Source organism: Nycticebus coucang, chromosome 1, assembly GCF_027406575.1.
Source record: "Nycticebus coucang isolate mNycCou1 chromosome 1, mNycCou1.pri, whole genome shotgun sequence".
Taxonomy (NCBI): domain Eukaryota; kingdom Metazoa; phylum Chordata; class Mammalia; order Primates; family Lorisidae; genus Nycticebus; species Nycticebus coucang.
The window spans coordinates 152,541,072-152,566,679 of record NC_069780.1 but is presented as its reverse complement, the minus strand read 5'-3'; the positions used below and the strand labels follow the sequence as shown (position 1 = coordinate 152,566,679).

The 25,608-nt window shown below is 36.8% G+C and overlaps 1 protein-coding gene across 3 annotated transcripts in view; it reads left to right on the top strand.

Moving 5' to 3' along the window:
- Nucleotides 1-25,608, top strand: part of MTREX (Mtr4 exosome RNA helicase) — an 87,737-nt gene that overhangs the window by 55,047 nt on the left and 7,082 nt on the right. For all 3 annotated transcript variants that reach the window (XM_053590540.1, XM_053590531.1, XM_053590521.1), the window contains 6 exons: nt 1,647-1,757; nt 8,035-8,223; nt 10,019-10,182; nt 13,212-13,317; nt 17,941-17,997; nt 19,131-19,293. In XM_053590540.1, the coding sequence (XP_053446515.1) occupies nt 1,647-1,757; nt 8,035-8,223; nt 10,019-10,182; nt 13,212-13,317; nt 17,941-17,997; nt 19,131-19,293 (790 nt within the window). The remainder of the gene's footprint in view (nt 1-1,646; nt 1,758-8,034; nt 8,224-10,018; nt 10,183-13,211; nt 13,318-17,940; nt 17,998-19,130; nt 19,294-25,608) is intronic.

Genomic DNA, 25,608 nt, shown 5'->3' with positions numbered 1-25,608 from the left:
AAAATTATACAGATAGCTATGACTAATTCATTGAAGTTAAGCATTTTAGTTGAAACCTATTTGCTGTCTGTTCTGCTCTGGGCTTGGCTGAAGTTTTATTAAGGCTAGTTGCTATGTGTGTTGTACTTAATGATACGGAGAAGCTTTGCCATCCTTAATAATTATGATTTGATTCAGTTTAATAAACAACCTCTCTAAGGAAGCCTTCACTGAATCCAGGGCAAACCAAGGGGCTTTCCTCTATTCCTGTAGCATTTTTTTATTCCATTTATTTCAGTCTGCACTGCTAAAGAAATTGGGGAAGAAGGGTTACCATGATTTTTATATGTCTACGACTTCATGGAGATTCCAGCTTAATGGGGAGCATTTTGTCCTTCAGAACTACCTAGGGAGGTTAATTTATAAAGAAGCTTTTGTAAAAGAAGTAGTGAGATCTATACAAACTTGTAGGAACGTAAGAACTTTTTCAAACATTCGAATTACATTCTCAGCAAAGGAAGCTACAGGTACATAGCATGAAACATCCTTTTCAGAACAAGCCTCATATGTTCTCTTCTTTATGGCTGAATGACAGAGGCATAGAGTAATAGAAAGGACTGTGTCTTAAACAGAATATATTGTTAGGTTTTGTAGACTACTGTCTTGAATAAGAATCCTGAACATAGGGATTTGTTCTATGGGTAATGTATAAAATAAACCTCAGCTCTTACTGCAGCGATTTTGTGTAACACACTTCCATTGCATGAGATATGATTGGAAATTTCCATAATCATCTTTTCCCTTCAGTGACTTTGTATGTGATGCCACAAGACTACTTTCTTTCTTTTTTTTTTTTTTTTTAGAGACAGTGTCTCACTTTGTTGCCCTCAGTAGAATGCTATGGCATCACAGCTCACAGCAACCTCCAACTCCTGGGCCTAGGCAATTCTCTTGCCTCAGCCTCCCGAGTAGCTGGAACCATAGGCACTGGCCACAACGCCTGGTTATTGTTTGTTGTAGTTTGGCTGGGGCCGGGTTTGAACCCACCACCCTTGGTATATGGGGCTGGCGCCCTACTCACTGAGCTACAGGCACCACCCAAGACTACTTTCTTAAGTGACTTTTCCTTTTACCTATGAAATAAACATTGAACTTTTTTTTTCTGCGTGTGCGTTTTGAGAGTGAGAGCGTAAGCTTGACAGGCTCTCACTGTACACAGCTCTGGAGAACATTGATTAACAGGAGTTGATAGTTCAAACTATGTGTTCTAATGATGGCTTGCTTTTTTGTCATTGTTACTGTATTGACAGGATCTCTTCTTTTTATGTATCATTTATTTTCTTGGTATTTACCTCTAAAAGTTTGTGTTAGTTTTTACTTTTTAAATAATAGCCTCTAGGAAGATAAGCTTTACTGTGGTGAGCTGGTCCACAGTTATTATCTTCTTATACCTGTCACGTACTGTTAAATGCAGCTTCCTTTTAAAGATCCAAGTTTAGGAAATAACACGATATGAATATCTGCAATTTAAATTATAATATTATGGGGCGATGCCTGTGGCTTAAGGAGTAGGGCGCCGGCCCATATACTGGGGGTGGCGGATTCAAGCCCGGCCCCAGCCAAAACTGCAAAAAAAATTATAATATTATGTAACTTTTCATTCATAGGTTGTCCCGGTTTTGGTGCATCTCCTGTCTGCTATCAGCAGTGTTAGACTTTACATTCCCAAAGACCTTCGGCCAGTGGACAATAGACAGAGTGTTTTAAAATCAATACAGGTACGTGTTAATTTTGTACATTAAATAAATTTTATATAAATATAAATGGGGTTTATGAAGAAACAATTAAAATGCTTTAAATATATTGCTTGCTTTCAGAAAAAGTATAAATACAGGGTGTCCATAAAGTTTGTGTGCAATTTAAAATAGTTTCATTGTAAATTGCACGCGAACTTTATGGACGTACTACCAGTAGTAGCATTTATTTTTCATAAAAAGACTGGCAGCAGATCTGCATGTGTGTTTGTCCTTTCTCTTAATCCACCAACAGATTCATTTCCTTAAGGACAACTCAAAGAGGAAAACTGTACCATTAATCTTCACTATTATATACTAAATGCTCTGCTTTATTCATTGTGAGTGAAAATAACTAGACTGTATTAACCTTTTGATTGGAAACAACACGCCTGTGGGCGTTTAAATAAGATATACCTTTGGTGTAAACAACACCTTTAGGCATTGAAAACAAGGTATTCATTTGTATTGTTCATTTTGCAAACAAAAACTTGAGGACACATACTACTGTTAAGTTACCTGACAGTAACTTAACAGTAGTATATAAGGGTCTATAAGGATCATATACTTCATTCTCAATATTTTTCACCGTTGTTTCTGAAAGAATTTGTACATTTCATGATACCAAATAAACAACAATTAAGGATCCAGTAATAAAAATATATAGCATTATAAATAGACTACAGGATTCCTCTTCATAGTCATTTTACCCTTTTCAATGTGTACGTAATCAGTAAAAGTCTGTTATTATTCAGAGGAAGTAAATTGGGGGTAAAAATTTTTTGTTCTGTGTGACTGCAAAACTGGATATGTTAAAGATTTTATTGTTTATTGCAGGTCATATATAAAAATAAATGGTAATGAATATTGTGCTAAAGTTGACAAATCAGGAAATATTATTATGACACTGCTAAAACTGTATCTATAAAAAGGTCATATGCTGGTCAGTGATGACTGGTATACAAGTCCATCATTATACTTACTTGCATCTACACAACAATAAAAAAATGTATTTGTGACTGTTAAGAAAACTTGGTATGGAATGCCCCACATGGCCAATAAATTACATACAGGCAAATAACATAATGATCTACAAATTGATTATTAGCACTAAAATAGATGGACACAGGGCAGGTGCAGTGGCTCGTGCCTGTAATCCTAGCACTCTGGGAGGCTAAGGCTGGTGGATTGCTTGAGCTCATGAGTTTAAGACCAGCCTGAGCAAAAGTGAGACACCCTCTCTACTAAAAATAGAAAAACTGAGGCAAGAGGATAGCTTGGAGTTGGAGGTTGCTGTGAGCTATGACAGCATGGCACTCTACCCAGGGCGACAGCTTGAGATCCCGTCTCCAAAAAGAGAAAAAAAAAATGATGGACAAAAGAGGTTTGAATTTTGCCAACCTATCTTTCTGCTGAATTAGAAATGAAAAAAATAAACTATAAAACAGGAAGACCAATAATGAAACCAAGTGTTACAGTGGATTGTAATTGTTTGTTGGGTGCAGTTGACAAGATTGATAGGCTCTTAAATTCTATAAAATATTATACAGAAAACATGAAAGTTATAAAAAGTTTCTGCATGCTTGATTTATCAATTTATAACGTTGACTTTATAAAATTCCAACCAATAAAAATTTAAAATTTATACAATTTCATATACACCTAATTAGAGAAATCCTGGAAAAATACCTGTTGACAAGACAACTAACTCTGGAGGAAAAGTTGTTTTTGATAACAATCCATTCTGTCTCATGGAAAGGCATCTTCCATCTTCATAGCAGTCCAGCAAGAATATATAGTAAAACACCTGCCAGAGATGTGTTATTTGCACAAAACATAAAAACTGAAGCAAAACGTGGTATCAATGCATACATTATAATATTGGATTATATATCAAACTGTGTTTTATATTGTAGCACACAAAAAAATGAATAAAAATTATTAAATTTTAATTGATATAAGCTTTATCATTTCATATTAAATTTTGTTTGCATGTTACTTTTTTATAAATACAAAATATTGAAACTGAAACCAAATTGGGTGAATTATTTTGATTAGTAAGAAACCCATAGAACATCCAGTATCACACTATGTGTAATACAACCCTGTAATAAGAGTTGTTGGGATCACGGCATGCCTCAATTGGCACGTTTTATTTCTGAATGCCTCGCAGTCAAAGGGTTAAAATTTTTGGGGAGGTGGGGGAGTGGCGAGTTCAAACCTGGCCCCAGCCAAAATGCAAACAAAAAATAGCCGGGCGTTGTGGTGGGCGCCTGTACTCCCAGCTTCTCGGGAGGCTGAGGCAAGAGAATCACCTAAGCCCAAGAGCTGGAGGTTGCTATGAGCTGTGATGCCACAGCACTCCACCCAGGGTGACATAGTGAAACTCTTGTCTCAAAAAAAAAAAAAAAAATTCCTGGTCACAAAATCTCATAATAAAAACTAAATGCCAAAAGGTTTTCAATGGCTGAAACAGATATTTTGAACAAAGACACAAGAGCAAATTTTTATTTAAAAACTGTTTATGAGCCCAGAAATAAACCCTCCCCTAAATGGTCAAATGATTTTTTTGTCCGATTGTTTTGAGATAGAGTCTGGCTCGGGTAAAGTGTTGTGGTGTTATTAGCTCACAGCATCCTTAAACTTCTGGGCTCAAGCGATCTCTTGCCTCAGTCTCCCGCGCAGCTAGGCCTACAGGCATGCACCACCATACCCAGCTAATTTTTCTATTTTTAGTAGAGATGGGGTTTCAGTCTTGCTCAAACTTCTGAGCTTAAAGAATCCACCTGCCTTGGCCTCCCAGAGTGCTAGGGTTACAGGCATGAGCCATGACACCTGGCTGGTCAAATGATTTCCTTTTTTTTTTTTTTTTTTATTGTTAAATCATAGCTGTGTACATTAGTGCAAGCGCCTGTACCCATTCTAAGATGCACCATAGATGTGGCCACACACGTTACCTTCCCTCCACCAAAACCTCCCCCCTCCCTTCCCCTTCCTTGGCCCTTTCCCCATAGTCTTGTGCTATAGTTGGGTTATAGTCTTCATGTGAAAGCTATAATTTAGCTTCATAGTAGGGCTGAGTACATTGGATACTTTTTCTTCCATTCCTGAGACACTTTGCTAAGAAGAATATGTTCCAGCTCCATCCATGTAAACATGAAGGAGGTAAAGTCTCCATCTTTCTTTAAGGCTGCATAGTATTCCATAGTATACATGTACCACAATTTGCTAGTCCATTTGTGGGTCGATGGGCACTTGGGCTTCTTCCATGACTTAGCAATTATGAATTGGGCTGCAATAAAGATTCTGGTACAGATGTCTTTGTTATATTGTGACTTTTGGTCTTCTGGGTATACACCAAGTAAAGGAATTATAGGATCGAATGGCAGGTCTATTTTTAGGTCTCTAAGTATTCTCCAAACATCCTTCCAGAAGGAACGTATTAGTGGGCATTCCCACCAGCAGGGTAGAAGTGTGCCCTTTCCTCCACATCCACGCCAACATTTCTGGTTTTGGGATTTTGTTATGTGGGCTATTCTTACTGGGGTTAGGTGATATCTCAGAGTAGTTTTGATTTGCATTTCTCTGATGATTAAGGATGATGAGCTTTTTTTCATGTGTTTGTAGATCTTGGCGTCAGTCTTCTTTAGAGAAGTTTCTCTTCAAGTCCCTTGCCCAACCTGAGATGGGGTCACGTGTTCTTTTCTTGTTAATATGTTTGAGTTCTCTGTGGATTCTGGTTATTAGACCTTTATCGGAGGTATAACCTGCAAATATTTTCTCCCATTCTGAGGGCTGTCTGCTTGCTTTACTTACTATGTTCTTGGCTGTGCAGAAGCTTTTTAGTTTGATCAGGTCCCAGTAGTGTATTTTTGATACTGCTTCAATTGCCTGGGGAGTCGTCCTCATAAAATATTCACCCAGGCCAGGGTTAAAATTTTTAAGTATAAAATAATGTGCTGCCAGGACTTTTGGCCATTTTTGAATATAGTTAATAGATGAATGATACTTTCAATAGGAAATAAGACTTTCTAGAAAATTTATTTTTCCAATATGAAAAAGAAGTGACTTAACGAAGTTATTTTAGTCAGTAAGCATTTGAATAGCGTTTAATGAGCAGTGAAGGCTCTGTACTAAAACCTGCGAAAACAAAGGTTAAATAAGCAGGATGCTTTCTGTGTCGAGTAGGAATTTTTAAGCTGTGCTCCATAGGTAGGCTTCCTGAAAGAAGTGATTCTCTTGACAGTTTTATAAAATTTTCATGTAGATGTGGATATCATTTCAAAAAATTACTAGAAATTTTTAAAACTAGTAGTCTGATAGCAAATACTATAAGTTCATTGAAGTATAAATCTCACTGAAATGTTTTTCTAGTATCTTCAAAATAGCAAAAATTTTTTCTTTTCTTTTTTTTTTTTTTTTTTTGGTAGAGACAGAGTCTCACTTTAATGGCCCTCTGTAGAGTGCCGTGGCCTCACACAGCTCACAGCAACCTCCAACTCCTGGGCTTAGGCGATTCTCTTGCCTCAGCCTCCCAAGTATCTGGGACTACAGGCGAGCAAAAATTTTTTCAAAAGTAGCAGCCTAGGTTTAAGGGGAAATACCCACTAGTCATCAAACTGGCATAAGGAATGCTGTTATTGTGAAAATGCTGATTGCTTGTGCTTCCAAATTAGTCTGTCTTTATTTAGCTAAATTTAAACTTAAATTGAAATGAATTTTTCCTGAAGTCTTTGGCGGATTTCAGGCTTCCTTTTATTTACCTGTGTTGTATCTGGTGATGAGATAGTTCAGCTTTGACATCAACTTAAGTAATCACATACCAGTTTCTGTTTTGTCTGACGATTTAAACAAGATTAGACTGTTGTTTCCTTTACATTGGTCACTACATATTTGGAAACCAGAGGAAGGAAAATGAGCCTATTAACGGAACTTTTGACTAAAGATTTCCCTTTTGCCACTTAAATTGTACTTTTTTTTTTTTGGGCCGGGGCTGGGTTTTAACCCGCCACCTCTGGCATATGGGGCTAGCACCCCACTCTGTTGAGCCACAGGCGCCGCCCCTTAATTGTACCTTTTTGAACTTTAGAACTACAATTTTAGTGTTTTTTCTGTTCATGAACTTTTTACCTGTGACTCAGTTTCTTTCTATATAAATTTGGCCAGATTGATCAGAATGAATCAGGTTCTGTGGTTTTATACTGACACTGCCCCCTTTGACTGGGACAAACATGTCTGGAAACTGTATTATATGCGGTTAACAAAGATAACTAGTCTCTTGAAACCTTTCATTATTAACTTTTTTAGGACAGTAATGTTCAAAATGATTTTGAACCTTTTTTTTTATTAACATGCTCCTACCCCTACACCCTAATTCCTAAATAGCCAAATCATATCTAACCTTTAAGGGCTATCTAAGATGCTGAAAATTTCGCAGTGGGGTATTAGCCTATAAGTGAGCTATCTCTTCTCTGTACTCTTATTCTTACTTTATTTGACCGTTAATTATGTACCAGTAGCAGAAGGAAGGGATCAGGACCTTTTAAAAAGTTTAAATATTCGCCTGTGGCTCAGTGAGTAGGGCGCCGGCCCCATATGCCAAGGGTGGCGGGTTCAAACCCAGCCCCGGCCAAACTGCAACAAAAAATAGCCAGGCATTGTGGCGGGCCTCTGTAGTCCCAGCTGCTTGGGAGGCTGAGGCACGAGAATCGCGTAAGCCCAAGAGTTAGAGGTTGCTGTGAGCCGTGTGACGCCACGGCACTCTACCCGAGGGTGGTACAGTGAGACTCTGTCTCTACAAAAAAAAAAAAAAAAAAAGTTTAAATATTCCAACTCATTAGTGCCCTCCCTAGGAAATCAACCCCAAGGAAATAACCTGAAAATTGAAGATAATTTACACATCAGAGGTGTTCAATATAGGATTATTTATGATGGCAAAAAGTAACAGCAACCTAAATGTACAATAATGGGTTTATCAGTCATTTGTGCCACATCCAGGACTATTGAATGTGTAATACTAAAATTATTAGTAAATTATGAGATATCCCCATATCAGTTAATTATAGAATAGCATTAAAAAGGAGTTTTCAAAGACAAGTGTGTAGAAAAATGCCATGTAATTTAAATGAGAAAAAGACAAACTTATATATGGATCATCCTTTTTATATCCATGTGCATAGAAGAATAAAGAAATATTGATTTAGCTTAGTCTTAGTAATTTGCTTTATAAGATGAAAAAAATTTTTTACACATTTTATTTCAGGAAGTTCAGAAGCGTTTTCCAGATGGTGTTCCCTTATTAGATCCTATTGATGATATGGGCATTCAAGATCAAGGACTGAAAAAAGTCATTCAGAAAGTAGAGGCTTTCGAGCATCGAATGTATTCTCATCCACTTCACAATGATCCAGACTTGGAAACTGTGTATACACTGTGTGAAAAAAAAGCACAGGTATGGTAGAAACTTGTTGATTTTTTTTTTTTTTTTTAAGTAGAATTCTGTGTATATCACTAAGCGAATAAATATTTTTTATTTTCTTGTACTATTGGTTTTATCAGCTAAAACAGGAAAATGTCTGTCTTCTAAATAAACTATCAGCTCTGTAACCTGTCAGCTCTCATCAGCAAGACAAGATGAAGTGCATTTGCTGTAGCTTGGTATTTGATGTATGGTTTTTAAAAAGTTTTTTCTTATTAAAAATAGAGATATAATTCATATGACACCTTTTTAAAGTGTACAGTTCAAGGGTTTTAATACACTATACATAGATAGTTGCAATCATCATCACTATCTAATTTCAGAATATTCTTATCACCCCCAAAGAAACTTTATATTATCCATTAGCATTCACTGTCTGTTTCCCCTGTCCTCTAGCCCCTGCAAGCACAAATCTATTTTCTGTTTACAGATTTGCCTGTTCTGGACATTCTTTTAAATAGGATCACTTAACATGTGGTGTTTGTATCTGCCTTCTTTCACTTAGCATGGTATCTTCCAGGCTCATCCATATTGTAACATGAATCAGTACTTTATTCCTTCCAGGCCTGAACTACGTTCCATTGTGTGGATATACCATATTTTGTTTACTCATTCGACAGTTGATGGGTATCTAGTTTTAGCTATTATGAATAATGCTGCTGTGAACGTTTCTGTACAAGATTTTGTGTGGACATATGTTTTCATATGGCAACTAAGTTTTTGGAAAACTGCCAAAGTGGCTACACCACATTCTCATCAGCAGTTTATGAAAGTTCCAGTTTCTCCATGTCCTCACCAACACATGTAATTATCTGTATTTTTTTTTATTATAGCCATCCTAATGGTGTCAAGTGGTAGTAATTCACCTTTCAAAGGTAATTAGCTATAATCTCTACCCAGTAAAAGCTTTTTGATATGAACACATCCCTTCTCACTATCTATTTCTTTTCAACTTCTCCAGGAAACTTGTCAGGTTCATCTTAAGATGAGGAAACTGAGACACAAAAAACTTTAGTTATTTCTATAAATACCTAGTTGTGATCCTTGCCTGCTCAGATGTCACCAGTACCATTGCACCTGCTCTCTACCTGCTTCCAATGGTCAGCCTTCAAGTTTCCACGACACAGGAACAGGGAGACTTGCTGGTTGAATGATGACTGGAAAGCATCAGTACAGATAGGTGAAGCCATTATTGAGCTGCTGAGAAAGGCATAAATTAGTGTCTAGGGGAAGAGACAAATAAACTTATGTGGAAGAATGCCTATGTGTGAGATTAGATGAACAAAGTAGGATTTAAAATTGATGTAGACCATCAAAATAGCAAAATAAAAACACACACTGGAAAAGACTAAAAGAAGAACTTAAAGGGCAATGGGATTATACTATACCTTTTTGTTTTCTTTCTATCCCTTCCTCTCCCCCCATTGTCTATAAGGTGTGCTTTTTTTTTTTTTTAATGAAAGAAAAATACAAACAGTTGGCAAAACTTTTAGGGGAAAAGTCTTATTATGGCTTCCTAGTTACTACAGGACACATTTCACATCATAAGGTATCATGGAGGAAACACATCATTACTCTAGCAGCCTAGGAAAGTATCTAAGAAGCTCCTCTATTTCACTTTCCCCATCTCCCCAGCATTGAAACTTTTAACTGAGAAGTGTGTTGTAAAGGTGTTCTTAGAAAATATTTTTTGTTTTATTTCATGAATAAAATTTTGTACATTTTTCACTTTATTATTGAACCTTCTTTATACTTTTATGTGCCTTAGATTGCAATAGATATTAAATCTGCAAAGCGAGAACTAAAGAAAGCAAGAACAGTCCTGCAAATGGATGAACTCAAATGTCGCAAACGTGTTTTAAGAAGGTTGGGATTTGCTACTTCTTCTGATGTCATAGAGATGAAAGGACGAGTGGCTTGTGAGATAAGCAGGTAAAATCTGATTGTTCTTATAGAAATTTCACTTTAAAATGGGATACTACTTTTAAATTAAGGGTTATCAGTGGTTAAAAAAGTGAAAAAGGGCTGTGCTAAAAATATAAACTTTATACAATACCTTCCATATTAAAGACAGTTTGGACCATGAAATTGCAAAATATTTTTTGGATCTCAATAGCTAACACAAGCATCCCTAGCATTTGGTTGTATTTCCTTTGACTTTGCTTTAGATATTGGGGGATTTTTATATAATTATAGTTTATATACAACTCAGTGTACTTTTTAATTACATTTATTAACATTTTCCCACCTTAAAACTTAATCTAGTAAACCATTATCGTTTTGCATGTGTAGCAGATTTTACTGAAATTTTAGGCTAACAATAAGATACTACAACAGAGTGTATTATAGGCTGTAGCTTAAAATTCATTATGTTCTGTTCTAGTAATCATATGCCACATTACAAGTAGCTTCAAAACTAGGTGATTTAAAACAACAGTTATTCTGTCATGGTTTTTAGTGGGTCAGAAATTAAGGAAGGGCTCAGTTAATGGTTCTGGCTCAGGGTCCTCTATGATTGCCATCAAGAAGTGGTTAAGCTGGAACAGTGGAAGTCTGGGGCATTCTCTTTCTGTCTCTCTCGGCTTCTTCATGTAGTCTTTCTGCATGGACTGATTTGGGCTTATTCACAGTGTAACAGCCTCAGGATGTAAGGACTGCTTTCATGGAGGCTGCAGGCTCCACTGTGAGGAGAGTTCTAGTATGCTAAGGTGGAAGTTGCATTGTCTCTTTCCTATAGCTTTTACTTTTGTATCCTAGCTTGAATATCACATAGTATCTCTTCTACCACATTCTCTTGGTTACACATAAACCCTCCTGATTTCAAGGAGAGGATAATTACACTGTACCTTTTAATGGAGTTGTAGCTGTTGTCCAATAGCGCTTTCTGTGATGATGGAAATGTTCTGTATTTGTGCTATTCTATAACATAGCCATCAGCCACTTGAAATGTGGTTTGTGAGACTGAGAAACTGAATTTTAAATTTTATATGATTTAAATTGGAATTGCCATGTGCATGTGGTAGTCTACATAGATTGGTGCTGTGTGAGAACAGGAAGAATAGGAGATGTTTTGTGGCCATCTTTAGAAAACACAGTGTATGACACTATCTCAAAATTCATCAGTGATTTCCCACCGTGAGAAGTGTTTCCTGCCTCAGAAGCCAGCTTGCCTCTGTACTCTAACTTGAAAGTCACAAGCAGGTGGCTCATGAGCAGTATACAGCCTGATGATAAATCTTGTTTTGTCCATGCAGAGATGATCGTCACATTCAATGAATCAATAAAATATATTTTTGAAACAGTTTATATCCTTAGCATGTCCATCCCTAATGGACGGGACCTAAGAATTACAGGCCTCATAAATGGTTTCAGATATTCATGGTGAAGATTTATTCATATTATTCATCTGTTCAGATGTTATAAATTCAAATGTCTGCCCAGGACCATGTGTGGATAGCTCTTGGCCACCCAAAGGGGTCAGTGATTAAACAGCTCCAGTTGGTGTCACAGGGTAATGTGATAATCAGATTTTAATTAATTATTTACAGGATAAATGTAGCCTGGTTTACTGATTCATATACCAGAGTTAATGTTATTGGAATTATTCCATTCTCATTTTGCCTAATTCCTAGTGTTTAACAATATAGAAATTAATTTCTCTTAGGGTAGCTGTAGCTAGATTTGTATTAGAAGTATGGATATTGATTTTATACATTTTCTGTTTATAGAGAAAACAATACCAAAATTCATTAACTTTCCCTCAAATTTGCAAAATCCTGGAGTCATCCTAGACTCCCTCCTTGCCCTTCTCTTTGTCTTCCCACATCTTCCTTAGTGTCTCTTCTACCTTCATGCCTTTTAAACGCTCCTACCAAGTACTGTGTATCCCTTATTATTTCTTGTCTGGATTACTGCAATAGCTCTCTTGATTTTTCATTGCCTTCCTGTCTGGAGTTTCCAACCCATCGTTAGAGTGCTTCTAGAGTATTCTTTTTAAAGCACAAATCCGATCTTATTACTCTAATTGGTAAAAAGTCCCTCTGTGATTCCTTATTGTTGTTAGGATAAATTCTGTAATAGAGAGTGCTCCCTCGCTAGCCTGTCTGTTGCTGAATGCAATACCTGCTGCTGCTTTTGCTTACCATAAACTTTTCTTTGCCTCTACCCCATATCCTGCTATTCCTGCATATTTTTCCAAGATCATCTGAAACTTGCTGTGAACTTCTTTAGTTTGATTTTAGGCTTCTTAACTTTTTTTTTTTTGTATAAATGCCTCTATAAATCTTTGTTAGATCACTTTCTTTGACAGAGTCTCAAGTCATCGCCCTCGGTAGAGTACTGTGGTGTCACAAGCTCACAGCAATCTCCAGCTCCTGGGCCTAGGTGATTCTCTTGCTTCAGCCTCCGGAGCAGCTGGGACCACAGGCGTCCGCCACAATGCCTGGCCATTTTTTGTTGCAGTTTGGCCAGGGCCGGGTTTGAGCCTGCCACCCTCGATATATGGGGCTGGCGCCCCACCGCTGAGCCACAGGCGCTGCCCCTGTTACATCACTTCTTTGTGATTATTGGTTGACTTGTCTGCCTTCCCCTTTAGACTGCAGCTCCTTAAAATACTCTTTCCTCAAGCTTCCTCAAGCTCCTTAAAATACTCTTTCCAAATTAAATTTTAACTTTTATTTATTTTTGGTTTTTTTGAGACAGAATCTTGCTCTGTTGCTCAAGCTCGAATATAGTGAGAATGTGCATTTCGGTAATTGAGACTATGAAATACCCATTTTATGTTGATTATATATTGGTAATTATAAAGACCTGCCATTTCCTTGAATAAATCTGTCACTCCTCATTCATTAGTCCTTGAAGTCAGATACTTTTATAAAAACTACATGTTAAGGTCTGTGTGTGCAAATGTGTCTTTATACTCTGACATTTTAAATTTATTCTTTTTTTTTTTGTCATTATAGTGCTGATGAGCTCCTTCTAACTGAGATGATGTTTAATGGCCTTTTCAATGATCTTACTGCAGAACAGGCAACGGCATTATTAAGCTGCTTTGTGTTTCAAGAAAATGTGAGTTAATAGATTTAGCACATACTATTATAATATGACTATTTTTAATTATAATGTATTGCTTTGTATTTACTTATTATGGCTGGAAATCAAAGCAACTTCAGCATAAATATAGTAAGAGAGAATTAAATAAGATTCTTGTTGGTTTAGCCATGATTTTTTCACATGAATAATTAGTTCACTTTCAACAACCCTGAAATCAAAAACTGAAATAGTGGATAGAATACACAGGGACATTAAATACTTTTGTACTGCATTCCAGAAACTAGTATAATTAGTTTTAAAAAGTAAAATGTGCTTTACCTTTCAATGGTTTTTTTGTTTGTTTGTTTGTTTGTTTGTTTTGAGAGTTTCATTTTGTCACCCTGGGTAGAGTACCGTGGTGCCATAGTTCACAGCAACCTCAAACTCCTGAGCTTAGCAATTTTCTTACCTTAGTCTCCCAAGTAGCTGGGATTATAGGCACCTGCCACAAGGCCTGGCTATTTTTAGAGATGGGGTCTCACTCTAGCTCAGGCTGATCTTGAACTCAAGCAGTCCTCCCACCTTGGCCTCCTTGAGTGCTAGGATTACAAGTGTGAGCCACCATGCCCAGCCCATGCTTTACTTTTCAAATATAAGACTTTATTTCTTGTAGTTGAAATAGATAGAATGAGAATAAGACCTATGCACAGCTATTTTTTTTTCCTATTTAGAAGAAACTGGATTTCACTCTTGCTCAGGCTGATCTCGAACTCCTGAACTCAAGCAATCCACTTGCCTCAGCCTCCCAGAGGGCTAGGATCTTATAGGCATGAGCCACCTCTACCAGCCTGATTCCATATTTATTAATCAGATCAAATATATTACTTCTTGAAGTAGGTGGGTCCTTGAGTGCTAATTAGAATGACAACTATAGTGGCAGTAATAACAAATATGACAATGATCCATAAATAGTTGGTGCCCTTCTGAGATTGCCTTTCATGAGTCTGTGAAGTAATTTGCATAGAAGAGGAATGTATTACTATTGTGTTTATTATTTTTTTTAGGTTGAAAAGTTTATTATACCCACTTCCAAGATAATAGTTAGGGTCATTTGACAAATTTCCTTTGAACAAGAAAGTTTCAGAAATTTAGGTTTATAGATTGTTGGAGGTTTCTACCCTTGTCAGACTTTGTGGCTAATTTCTTACGTCGTGATTGGTTTTGTTTGTTTGTTTTTTAATGTGGCACTGCTTTTAGTACTGTTCTCTGAGAAGCCAACTATATGACCTTTTCAAAGGAGCTGAATTGTGTTTAGCTAAACCACAACTCTTAAATCTTGGGGCAGGATGTAACTATATGTGGTTACTATTTGTTTGGTGAAACAACACAGTGTTTATGTACTGTGTCAGCAGTTCATATAGAGGTGCCTTTCAGCACTGAGATGGAAATTTGTACTAAAAGTCACATGGATTTTTCTTGATACTTTAAACAGAATGTTTTCTAGCCCCTAAAGAGTAAATATCATAAGATACATAAGTAAGATTAAATATCCTTGATGTACTCTATATAAAATGTTTTTAAAATTGTGTTCCCACATTTTTAATAACATTAAAAGTATTTAGAGATCACATAAATCTTTATAATCTAAAGAGCAAGTGTCTACAAATACTTAACTACCCAGTGTGTGTTCTGTACAGTTCTAAGCACTAGAGATATAGCGAAATTTAAATGCTGATGAACGTTTTAGAGAAAAGTGAGAAGAGTCAGGTGGAGATCATTGGGAAGATGGGGTTAGAAAAGGCCTTACTTATAAAGTGAAATCTATATTGAGATCTACAGGAGAGATGAGGGAACAGCTGTGCACATACTTGGTGGGAGAGCTTTGGTAATGTCACAGTTGGACTCCTTATGTCAGGACTGGTGCCTTTTACCTGTAGGGACCAGCAGAGAGGAAGGTGATCAGTGACTGTTGACCAGAAATGGACACAATATCAGACATCTAGCAGTCCTGCATTCTTTGTTCTACTGAACTGAGATGTTGAATTCAATCTGGCCATTTTGCTGTCATTTATTGGTTTTAACAGGAAAAATGCAGAACCCTATTCATGATTTATTATATAACATAAGTACGTACATGATACAAATCGAAATCAAGTCCTGTATAACTATTGATGCTTCAAATAATGACAGATGTATTGCATCTAACTTATAATTGCTTTTTGAAAAATTTTCCTATAATTACTTTTAACCTTATCCCACACATATATACATACATGCCATTCTTTTTTTTTTTTTTTTTTTTTATTGTTGGGGATTCATTGAGGGTACAATAAGCCAGTTACACTGATTGCAATTGTTAGGCAAAGTCCCTCTTGCAATCATGTCTTGCCCCCACAAAGTGTGACACACACCAAGGCCCCACCCCCCTCCCTCCATCCCTCTTTCTGCTTCCCCCCCATAACCTTAATTGTCATTAACTGTCCTCATATCAAGATTGAGTACATAGGATTCATGCTTCTCCATTCTTGTGATGCTTTACTAAGAATAATGTCTTCCACTTCCATCCAGGTTAATACGAAGGATGTAAAGTCTCCATTTTTTTTAATGGCTGAATAGTATTCCATGGTATACATATACCACAGCTTGTTTTTTTTTTTTGTTTGTTTGTTTTTTTGTGGAGACAGAGTCTCACTGTACCACCCTCCGGTAGAGAGCCGTGGCGTCACACGGCTCACAGCAACCTCTAACTCTTGGGTTTACGCGATTCTCTTGCCTCAGCCTCCCGAGCAGCTGGGACTACAGGCGCCCGCCACAACGCCCGGCTATTTTTTTGTTGCAGTTTGGCCGGGGCTGGGTTCGAACCCGCCACCCTCGGCATATGGGACCGGCGCCCTACTCACTGAGCCACAGGCGCCGCCCACAGCTTGTTAATCCATTCCTGGGTTGGTGGGCATTTAGGCTGTTTCCACATTTTGGCGATTGTAAATTGAGCTGCAATAAACAGTCTAGTACAAGTGTCCTTATGATAAAAGGATTTTTTTCCTTCTGGGTAGATGCCCAGTAATGGGATTGCAGGATCAAATGGGAGGTCTAGCTTGAGTGCTTTGAGGTTTCTCCATACTTCCTTCCAGAAAGGTTGTACTAGTTTGCAGTCCCACCAGCAGTGTAAAAGTGTTCCCTTCTCTCCACATCCACGCCAGCATCTGCAGTTTTGAGATTTTGTGATGTGGGCCATTCTCACTGGGGTTAGATGATATCTCAGGGTTGTTTTGATTTGCATTTCTCTAATATATAGAGATGATGAACATTTTTTCATGTGTTTGTTAGCCATTCGTCTGTCATCTTTAGAGAAAGTTCTATTCATGTCTCTTGCCCATTGATCTATGGGATTGTTGGCTTTTTTCATGTGGATTAATTTGAGTTCTCTATAGATCCTAGTTATCAAGCTTTTGTCTGATTGAAAATATGCAAATATCCTTTCCCATTGTGTAGGTTGTCTCTTTGCTTTGGTTATTGTCTCCTTAGCTGTAAATACATGCCATTCTTATAATAAACTTATTTTGGTATAGAAACTCTATCTTTGTCATAATTTCTTTACAAATACTATATTTTCTCAACACATACCTGTCAGTTTTGAGAATGTGGCTTTATTATTTCTCTTTGACAGAATAAGAAGCCAGTACACTGAATTTAAGCAACTCGTTGACGTTTATTTGGCTAGTTAGTAATAGAACTGAAACTCATTCTTATTATCTAATTGAGAAATTGACAGACTTTATTAAGAAGTCTTAACTTTCAGTAAGAAAGCAATATTAAGAATACTGGCCTGGTACAGTGGCTCACACCTGTATCACTAGCACTCTTGGAGGCCCAGGCAGAAGGATCCCTTGAACTCAGTAGTTTGAGACCAGCGTGAACAAGAATAGGACCTGTCTGTACAAAAAAAAAAAGAAAGAAAAAATAATTAGCTGGGCATCTTAGTAAGTGCTTGAAGTCCTAGCTACTCAGGAGGCCGAAGCAGGAGGATCATTTCAGGAGTTTGAGGTTGCTGTGAGCTAGGCAGATGCCACAGCACTCTAGTGTAAGCAGTAGAACAAGATCCTGTCCCCAAAAAAGAAAAACAAAGATTACTGAAACTCAGAATAAACTTTTACCTATTTTGTACTTGGTTAGAGAGGTAGAAACATCTGGATAAAATAAAAATTGAGAGCATTTTTTTTTAATGTCCTTCATCCCAGATGTCATCAGTTTCTACATATTGAAATTTGCCTAATGCTAACATTGCCTAAAGGCTAAAACTGTTTCAAAATTAATCTGTGATAAACCTGTTTAATGTTGCATGTAACCAAACCACTGTGTATGTTTACAATATTTGTTTCCTCTCAGTTCTATTTATATTAACAGAAAATAGCTAGTTAGCACACTTTGCAAACTTAGCGCTGTAGTATTTTCCTATACAATGTAATAGAATATTAAACTTAGGACAAGAGGAATAGTGATTTTGTGTGTAAACTAAATTGATTAGAAACTCTTGAGTGCTCACGGGTAAGGTTTTATTTGCTATTAATTGTTTTGTTTCATTTCTTAAAACAGGTAATAAGAAAACTCAAGAACTTTAAACTTGGGTTTTTAATATTTAATTTTTCTTTTGTTTTGTAGTCTAGTGAGATGCCCAAATTAACAGAGCAATTGGCAGGACCTCTTCGTCAAATGCAGGTAAGATGTTTTTGAACTACATATTTTATGAATAGTAGATTGTAAATAAATGTTTCTGACAGTATAATCATAGTGATTTATCATTCCACAGAGAATCTTCCATAGGGAGTAAATGTATCACTTGGTGTCAGTCATGTCAGTTGATGTTATTCTGATAACTATATCTTTTGTGATTTTTATCTTAACGTCTTTCACATCATAATGGATTATAGAGTGGCTGTGAATATAGATTTAAAACTGTACAATGTAAATGGCTATACTTATATTGACAATCAGTACTTGCATCATTTTCTTCCTCCTTATTACAAATGGCATGTTGATGGACTAGGATTTAGTTAGTTTAAGTTTTAAATTTTGTTATATTGTAGGAAATTATTTCTCTCTGAATCCTCAAAGCCACAGTAGTTTATAATAATAAATTTATGTCTTTTATTTTCTTAGAATGAACTGATTTTTATCTTCGTTTTCAATATTAAACAGGAAAACGCAGGTGTAAGGCATTAGAAAAGAAGAACACAAAATTCATCATAAAAGAGGCTCCTTTAATGAGACATTTAATATCCCTGGGAACCATTAAGAAATTTAAGCTTCCAGACCAGGGAATTCTTTATAGGCCTAGGAGGTTTTGACCTTTTTGATGATTACCAAGTAGAAAATGATGAATTAAAGTTTCTTATTGTACAGAAAAGAAAATATTAAGGTTTACATTTTTTAAAGTATTGTTGTGGGGGGGTTTACTTTGCCATAGAATTTGTTTTTCCCTACATCTGTTTTGTTACTGTCTTTGTTTTGTTAGTGAAACAATTATGGGTTAGTTAAATGCTATCCTTGAATAATTTTAAGGAAGAGGGGTTTTTTTTGTTTTTCTCCTTTTCTTTTTATAAAAAAGGTATCATTGGTGAAAATCATTTTGATATGTTTTTCTCATTTAACCTCTTCGACACAATGGGAAAGCGTGGCTCTTGTATCACTCAGCAATGAAACAGGCTTAGAAGCAGAACAAACACATTGCAGACATAATATGTAGAAAGAAATAGGGACTTCTTAGAATACTGGCTTGGGAAACCTGAAGAAAAAAATAATATGGGGAGATCATAAATAAGAAATTTTAAGTACATCTTTTATCTTTAAAGGAATGTGCTAAAAGAATTGCAAAAGTTTCAGCAGAAGCCAAATTGGAAATTGATGAAGAAACTTACCTAAGCTCATTCAAACCTCACTTAATGGATGTAGTGTATACCTGGGCAACTGGAGCTACGTTTGCCCATATCTGTAAAATGACAGATGTCTTTGAAGGTATGGTTAAATTTTGTACACACAGATATATATTAAATTTCAGATTAATATGAGGGTATAAATGATTAGGTTATAGTGTTTGCATTTGTTAGGAGGTTTTTCATGTACTCTTACATTTTGCCTATTAGGTGGGAGCATACCAATCCCCCTTTCTTCACTCCTCTCCCCTCTTTTCCCTTTTCCCAACTTGAATTGAGTTCTTCTCTTGTGTAGGCATGTATTAGTTTATCTACTGGCTTCATACTGGTAGTACACATATATCTCTGATACAAAAGATATACTTAGGATGGTATTATTTTAACTAAATAAGAACAATGTAGGGTAGAACCTCTGTAGTTGACCTAGTTTTCATGGACCAGACATTCACCTCATGTGTATATCAATACAACAGGCCTAATTCCTTATGTTGACCAGTTTCTTTTTTCTCTTTTCTTTTTCTTTTTTTTTTTTGTGAGACAGAGCCTCACTATGTCACCCTTGGGAGAGAGCTGTGGCATCACAGCTCTCAGCAACCTCAAACTCTTGGGCTTAAGCAATTCTCTTGCCTCAGCCTCCCAAGTAGTTGGGACTATATGTGCCCGCCTCAATGCCCAGCTATATTTTGTTGTTGTTGTTGTAGTTGTCGTTGTTGTTTGGCAGGCCCTGGCCAGGTTCTAACCCACCAGCTCCAGTTGTATGTGGCCATCGCCCTAGCCTCTGAGCTACAGGCACCGAGCCCTGAATGAAATTTCTTTTTTTTTCTCTTTATTTCTTTGCTGCCCTCTCCCCCCCAACAATGAAATTTCTTAAACCCTAAATGGACTATATCATCTCCATCCACAGATAATTCATGCTTGGAGGAATGGTAAGAAGGTTTGTTAGGGGCTCGGCATCTGTGGCTCAGCGGCTAGGGCGCCTGTCACATACACTGGAGCTGGAGGGTTTGAATCCAGCCTGGGCCTGCCAAACAACAATCACAACTACAACCAAAAAATAGCTGAGTGTTTTGGTGGGCGCCTGCAGTCCCAGCTACTTGGGAGGCTGAGGCAAGAAAATCACTTAAGCCCAAAAGTTTGAGGTTGCTGTGAGCTGTGATGTCAAGGCACTCTACCGAGGGTGACATAGTGAGACTATTCGTGATAGGTACCAATAGTAGAGTGTGAGAAGAGGGAAGCATGACATACTTCACCTCATCGTGAACAATGCTTAACTTTAGCACATTAACCCAGGTCTCAGTATGATAGCTTATGTTTTTCAGAGGTATCAAGACAGTCAGTTACAGTACCACCTCTCTTCAGTTTGAAGTCTTTTTGGAACATAGGGATGAAACTAATAGCTGTTCTGTGTCTAATCCTAACACTTGTTAATTTAAAAGTTAATGTTTATATAATATCTGTTTCTCTGAGAAGTCAAAACAATGACAGAAAACAATAGTGATACATTACATATATTTTAATTTGTTCTGTATGTGCATGCATTTATATACACATACAAATTTTATCCATTACAAACCCATAGATAATATATATAAATTCCTATAAGTAATCCTTTGTGGATTACTTTTCTGTATTTTCTGCTTAAATGGAAAAATTATCACAGAACGGAAAATAAATCCTAAGCTGTGAAATTGAAGACAGTTTGGTTCTTACTGGCTACCGCCTATGAATTGACCTTTGACAGCACACTAGCACTCCTGACGTCTTATTCTGTTCCCTTTCAGTTTCCCAGAAACTTATTCTACATCACATTTTACTTGAAATCTAAGTTTGAAAATTCAAGAAGTTCAGTTTTATAGCTATAACTTGAAATTGGGTCTGACATCAGCCCAGTTTTTGTGTTTTTTCTGGTCTGGCTATACCATTAGATTATTTCTAAAATTGGGATGGGGGCCAGGCATAGTGGCTCACGCCTGTAATCCTAGCACTTTGGGTGGATTGTCTGAGCTCTGGAGTTCGAGACCAGCCTGAGCAAGAGTGAGACCCCCATCTCAAAAAAGTAGCCAGGATTTATGTCTGTTGCCTATAGTCCCAGCTACTTGGGAGGCTGAGGTAAGAGAATAGCTTGAGCCCAAGAGTTGAGATTACTATGAGCTGTGATGCCATGGCACTCTACCGAGCGCTGCAAAGTGAGACTCTTATTTCAAAAAGTAAAGAACAAAATTGGGATGGGCTATATAGTAGTTCTTAAAACTATTTAGTATTGGGGCGGCGCCTGTGGCTCAGTCGGTAGGGTGCCGGCCCCATATACCGAGGGTGGTGGGTTCAAGCCCAGCCCCGGCCAAACTGCAACCAAGAAAATAGCTGGGCGTTGTGGCGGGCGCCTGTAGTCCCAGCTACTCGGGAGGCTGAGGCAGGAGAATCGCCTAAGCCCAGGAGTTAGAGGTTGCTGTGAGCTGTGTGAGGCCACGGCACTCTACCGAGGGCCATAAAGTGAGACTCTGTCTCTACAAAAAAAAAAAAAAAACTAGTATTAGCAGCAAAACATAACTGAGAACCTTGATTTATTTAGGGTAGTATTTCCTTTTTCCAGCATACTATTTCTCCCTGTGTTCTGTTTTTTGTTGTTTTTTTTTTTTTGCCGTTTTGGCTGGGGCTGGGTTTGAACCTGCCACCTCTGGCATATGGGGCTGGCGCCTTACTCCGTTGAGCCACAGGCGCTGCCTCTCCCTGTGTTCTTACCATGTTATTTAGTTCTTCCATTTCAGAATAGCCGTTCTCTCTGCATCTTGTTTTTGTACATGCTTTAAATGATTAGAAAAATACTATAATCAAAGCTCTAGCTCATGGTACAGTGTGTCTGTTATTTTTACAAGCAAAATAATTCCACTGGAACTTTTGATTTACTGTGTTCAAACTGTACTTGTTCTTAATATGTGAAAGTAAAACTGTATGATCATTTAATATCCTGAGCTTCTGAAGTAGTTTTAAGTATTCTTCAAACAGTAATTGAGGCAGTTAACAATGTAATGATAAAAACCATTTATTTTGGAGATTCTGATTCAAGAGAATGTTTATAATGTGGTTCAGTTGAAGAATTTTGAAGTCTATAAATAATTATTCTGTTATCACTGTGAAAAAAATGATAGCATATAGTTATTTTTATTTCCATTGAACTATAATATATTAAACAAAATATTTGTATGGACTGTTACCTTGAGTCTCAATCTACTACTACAATGTGAGTTGATCTTTTGTGTCAAGACGGAAGCTTTTAGTGTTTATTTCTGAATCTGTATAAACAATACTGTACTCTTAACTGTGAATAAAGAAGAACAAAGGGATCAGGAAAGCTTCTATGACAGCTGATCTCTTTGAAACTTTCTACTTCTGCCTGCCATAGGTTTTTAAAGCCAATGTTGTGAAATGTATTCCCCAAGCGTGTCCCCACCTTACCTTCTCTTGCTTGCCTTTCAGATGCCAGTTTTACCCTTTCCTAAGACAGGGTACATCAGTGTGATGAGGATTTTCCAGTGGGTTTAAAAATACCGTTGCTAATAATAATAGAATAACATTTTATTAATACTACATATGTATTGTTTCCATGTTTGAATTTTGGCACAGTTGTAGTGCTAAATGCTGTAAGAAATTAGTACTTAATACTCAGTTCATTTGATGAATAATTCAAGAGCATAATTCGAGACCATAATGGGAATGAGGCATTGTGCAGAGTACAGGGCAAGCAAGAATCTCTGCCTTCAAGAAAGAGTTCAGCGCGAACTCGGATTTAGAGCTAAGTAGTTGTAGAATATACATGTGATCCTAACCTCAGGCCAAACTAGATAGGAATATTAGAGTTTAGGGAATGCCAGACGCTGAAGATAGAAATACTGTTCAGGGAAATCTGCCGCTTTCTGTTCTTAATGAGAGTGACGCTATTTTGGTATTGAACTAGACAAGGCTGGTGTTTATGAAAAATGCCCTGAAATGTAAGCATGTATTCCCGAATGTCCCTCCACACGTAAATAAATTTCCAAAGCCGGAAATTATATCCATACAGTGGTACAGCTTTTAGCTATAAAAAGAAAAAGACTACCAATTCATGCTACCATGTAGACAAACCTGGAACACATTAAGCTTAGTGAAAGAAGGCGGATACAGAGGCCACATACTATGTTAACTTCATTCATATGAACTGTCCAGAATAGGCAAATTCATAGAGACATAAAACAGATAAGTGGTTGCCATGAGCTACATGGAGAGGAGGATTTGAGTGTGACTGTTCAATGTGAATAGGGTTTCTTTGGGGGTGATAAAAATGTTCTAAAATTAGACGATGATGGTTACACAGCAAAAATCACTGGATTTTATGCTTATTTAAAATTTTTTTAAGGGATGTGAATTATATTTCAATGTAAGTTCTTCTGGGATGGTGATGTAAACCTGAATTGGTATTTTTTTTTTTTAAAGGTCAGTGACACTAAATTGTACACTTTAACATGGTTAAAATGATGAACTTTATGTTTTGTTTATTTTATCATTATTTGAAAAATAAAAGGGCAATGAGTAGAAAGAATTCAGTTTTCCCTTTCTCCTCTGACAGGACCAGAAGAAAAGACTGGTTAACCAACTGTTAGGTTGTTACACTCATTTCTGTTTCTGGTCCACTTCAGATAGCCTCGGATGGATCATGGCTTTGAAGCTTTTGTCCAGCCCGGTGTTTTTCCACTTTTTAAATCTCATGGCACACTAAAATTGTTAATCCAAAGAAAGAGTTAAAAAAAGAATATATTCACTGTGCTTTGAACTTCTTTCGAAATTAATTTAATTAATGATCTTTAAAATTTTCCATGGCATACCACTGTTGAAAATCACTGTTCTAGCCCCTGGTGAGGTTGGTCCTAATTGATGAGGTGAAATCATTTCCAAAGCTGGGAGTAAGGACAGCCCTTTGATTACAGAGAACTGTGGTAGGGTAGGAAAGAGGCTAGATAATTCACTACTTAACAGCAATTTTCATTAATCCCTGCAGGGAGCAGGCTTTATGCTGAAGGCAGCTGTGGATGGTTAGTTTGTGTTGTGCACACATACAGTGATTTGTTGATGAGACTCTGTGTGACAACCATAGCCACTGTATATGCACCCCTGTACCTACTGGCTTCATTTTCTTAATTGTTCTCTTGCTACTGAAACTGTATCAGAACTAAATTTTCCAGAAATTGAATCGAAGTGTTTACAAAGTGTGCTATAGCAGTGCTCTCTGGCCTGGATGTGTGATTATTTGCCTTTAGTTTATTCTTTTTCTTAATAATTTACTTTTTATGATTTCATCTCTGATACCTTGCAGATTTTAATTATTAGCATGAGTTACTTAAATTTATAGAAATACTAAAATACGAGATTTGTCTCTTGGTACACATTTGAAATCAGAGCAGTGTTGGTGAGAGTGAGTGCCTGGTTTTTTGGTGCCCTACATAGCAGAAGACTTTGTAAAGGATTTCATTTCAGTCCTAAGTGACCTGTGAGAATCTATTCTGTTCTTTTGTTAAAGGGCCATATATTTATATTTTAAGCTGCTACCAAATTTAATTCCCTTTGAATAGAATTGTTTGCATAACATCGAGTATCTGGTTGCATAGGTAATATGATATTAATTGCTTTCTCTGTCCCAACCCCTACCTCTTTCTAGACACCCAGAAGTTTCTGCACCTGAATTTCTCCTTTCATTGTAAGGCAATATTAGAGCCTTGTGTTCTAACAGCTGGAAAAAAAAAAATAGAACTAATAGACCCAACATTTAATGATGTGTTGTATTGTTGAAACTTAGTAAGCACCTTACATACATTATTTCATTCATTTCTCACAATAACTCCATTAAGTAGGGATTATTATTATCTAACTGAATAAACTCTTTTTCATAGTTAATAGAGGAGATTTGGAAGGAAAGATAATGAGTTTTTTTTTTTGGAAATGTTGAGTTTCGGCTCCCTGTAATATATCTGGGTTATCAGCTTTTTTTTAAAAAATAGTATCTAATTAGAATAGTTTATTTTTGTTTTTTGTTTTTATAGAATTTTATTTTTATAACTAAGGCCTATTTATAAAAAATAAGTGAGAGTTGCTTTCATTTATTTAAAAGTAGTACAGCAGAAACCTAGGTGATAGGCTGATGATTAAAGTTTGTACATATTAAAGGTTATCACTGAGGGTCCCAAATGATTATCATAATACTAAAAAATAAAATCATACATGGACCATCCAGAACCAGATCATCATGGCTGAAGCAGACTCACTAGAGCTTCCTTCTAGCACTTGAATGAATGATATCAGAAGGTTTACACGAAGTTAGAGGAGCAGAAGGGTACTGTAGGCTCCCCAGCTACCCATATGATGGCTGCGC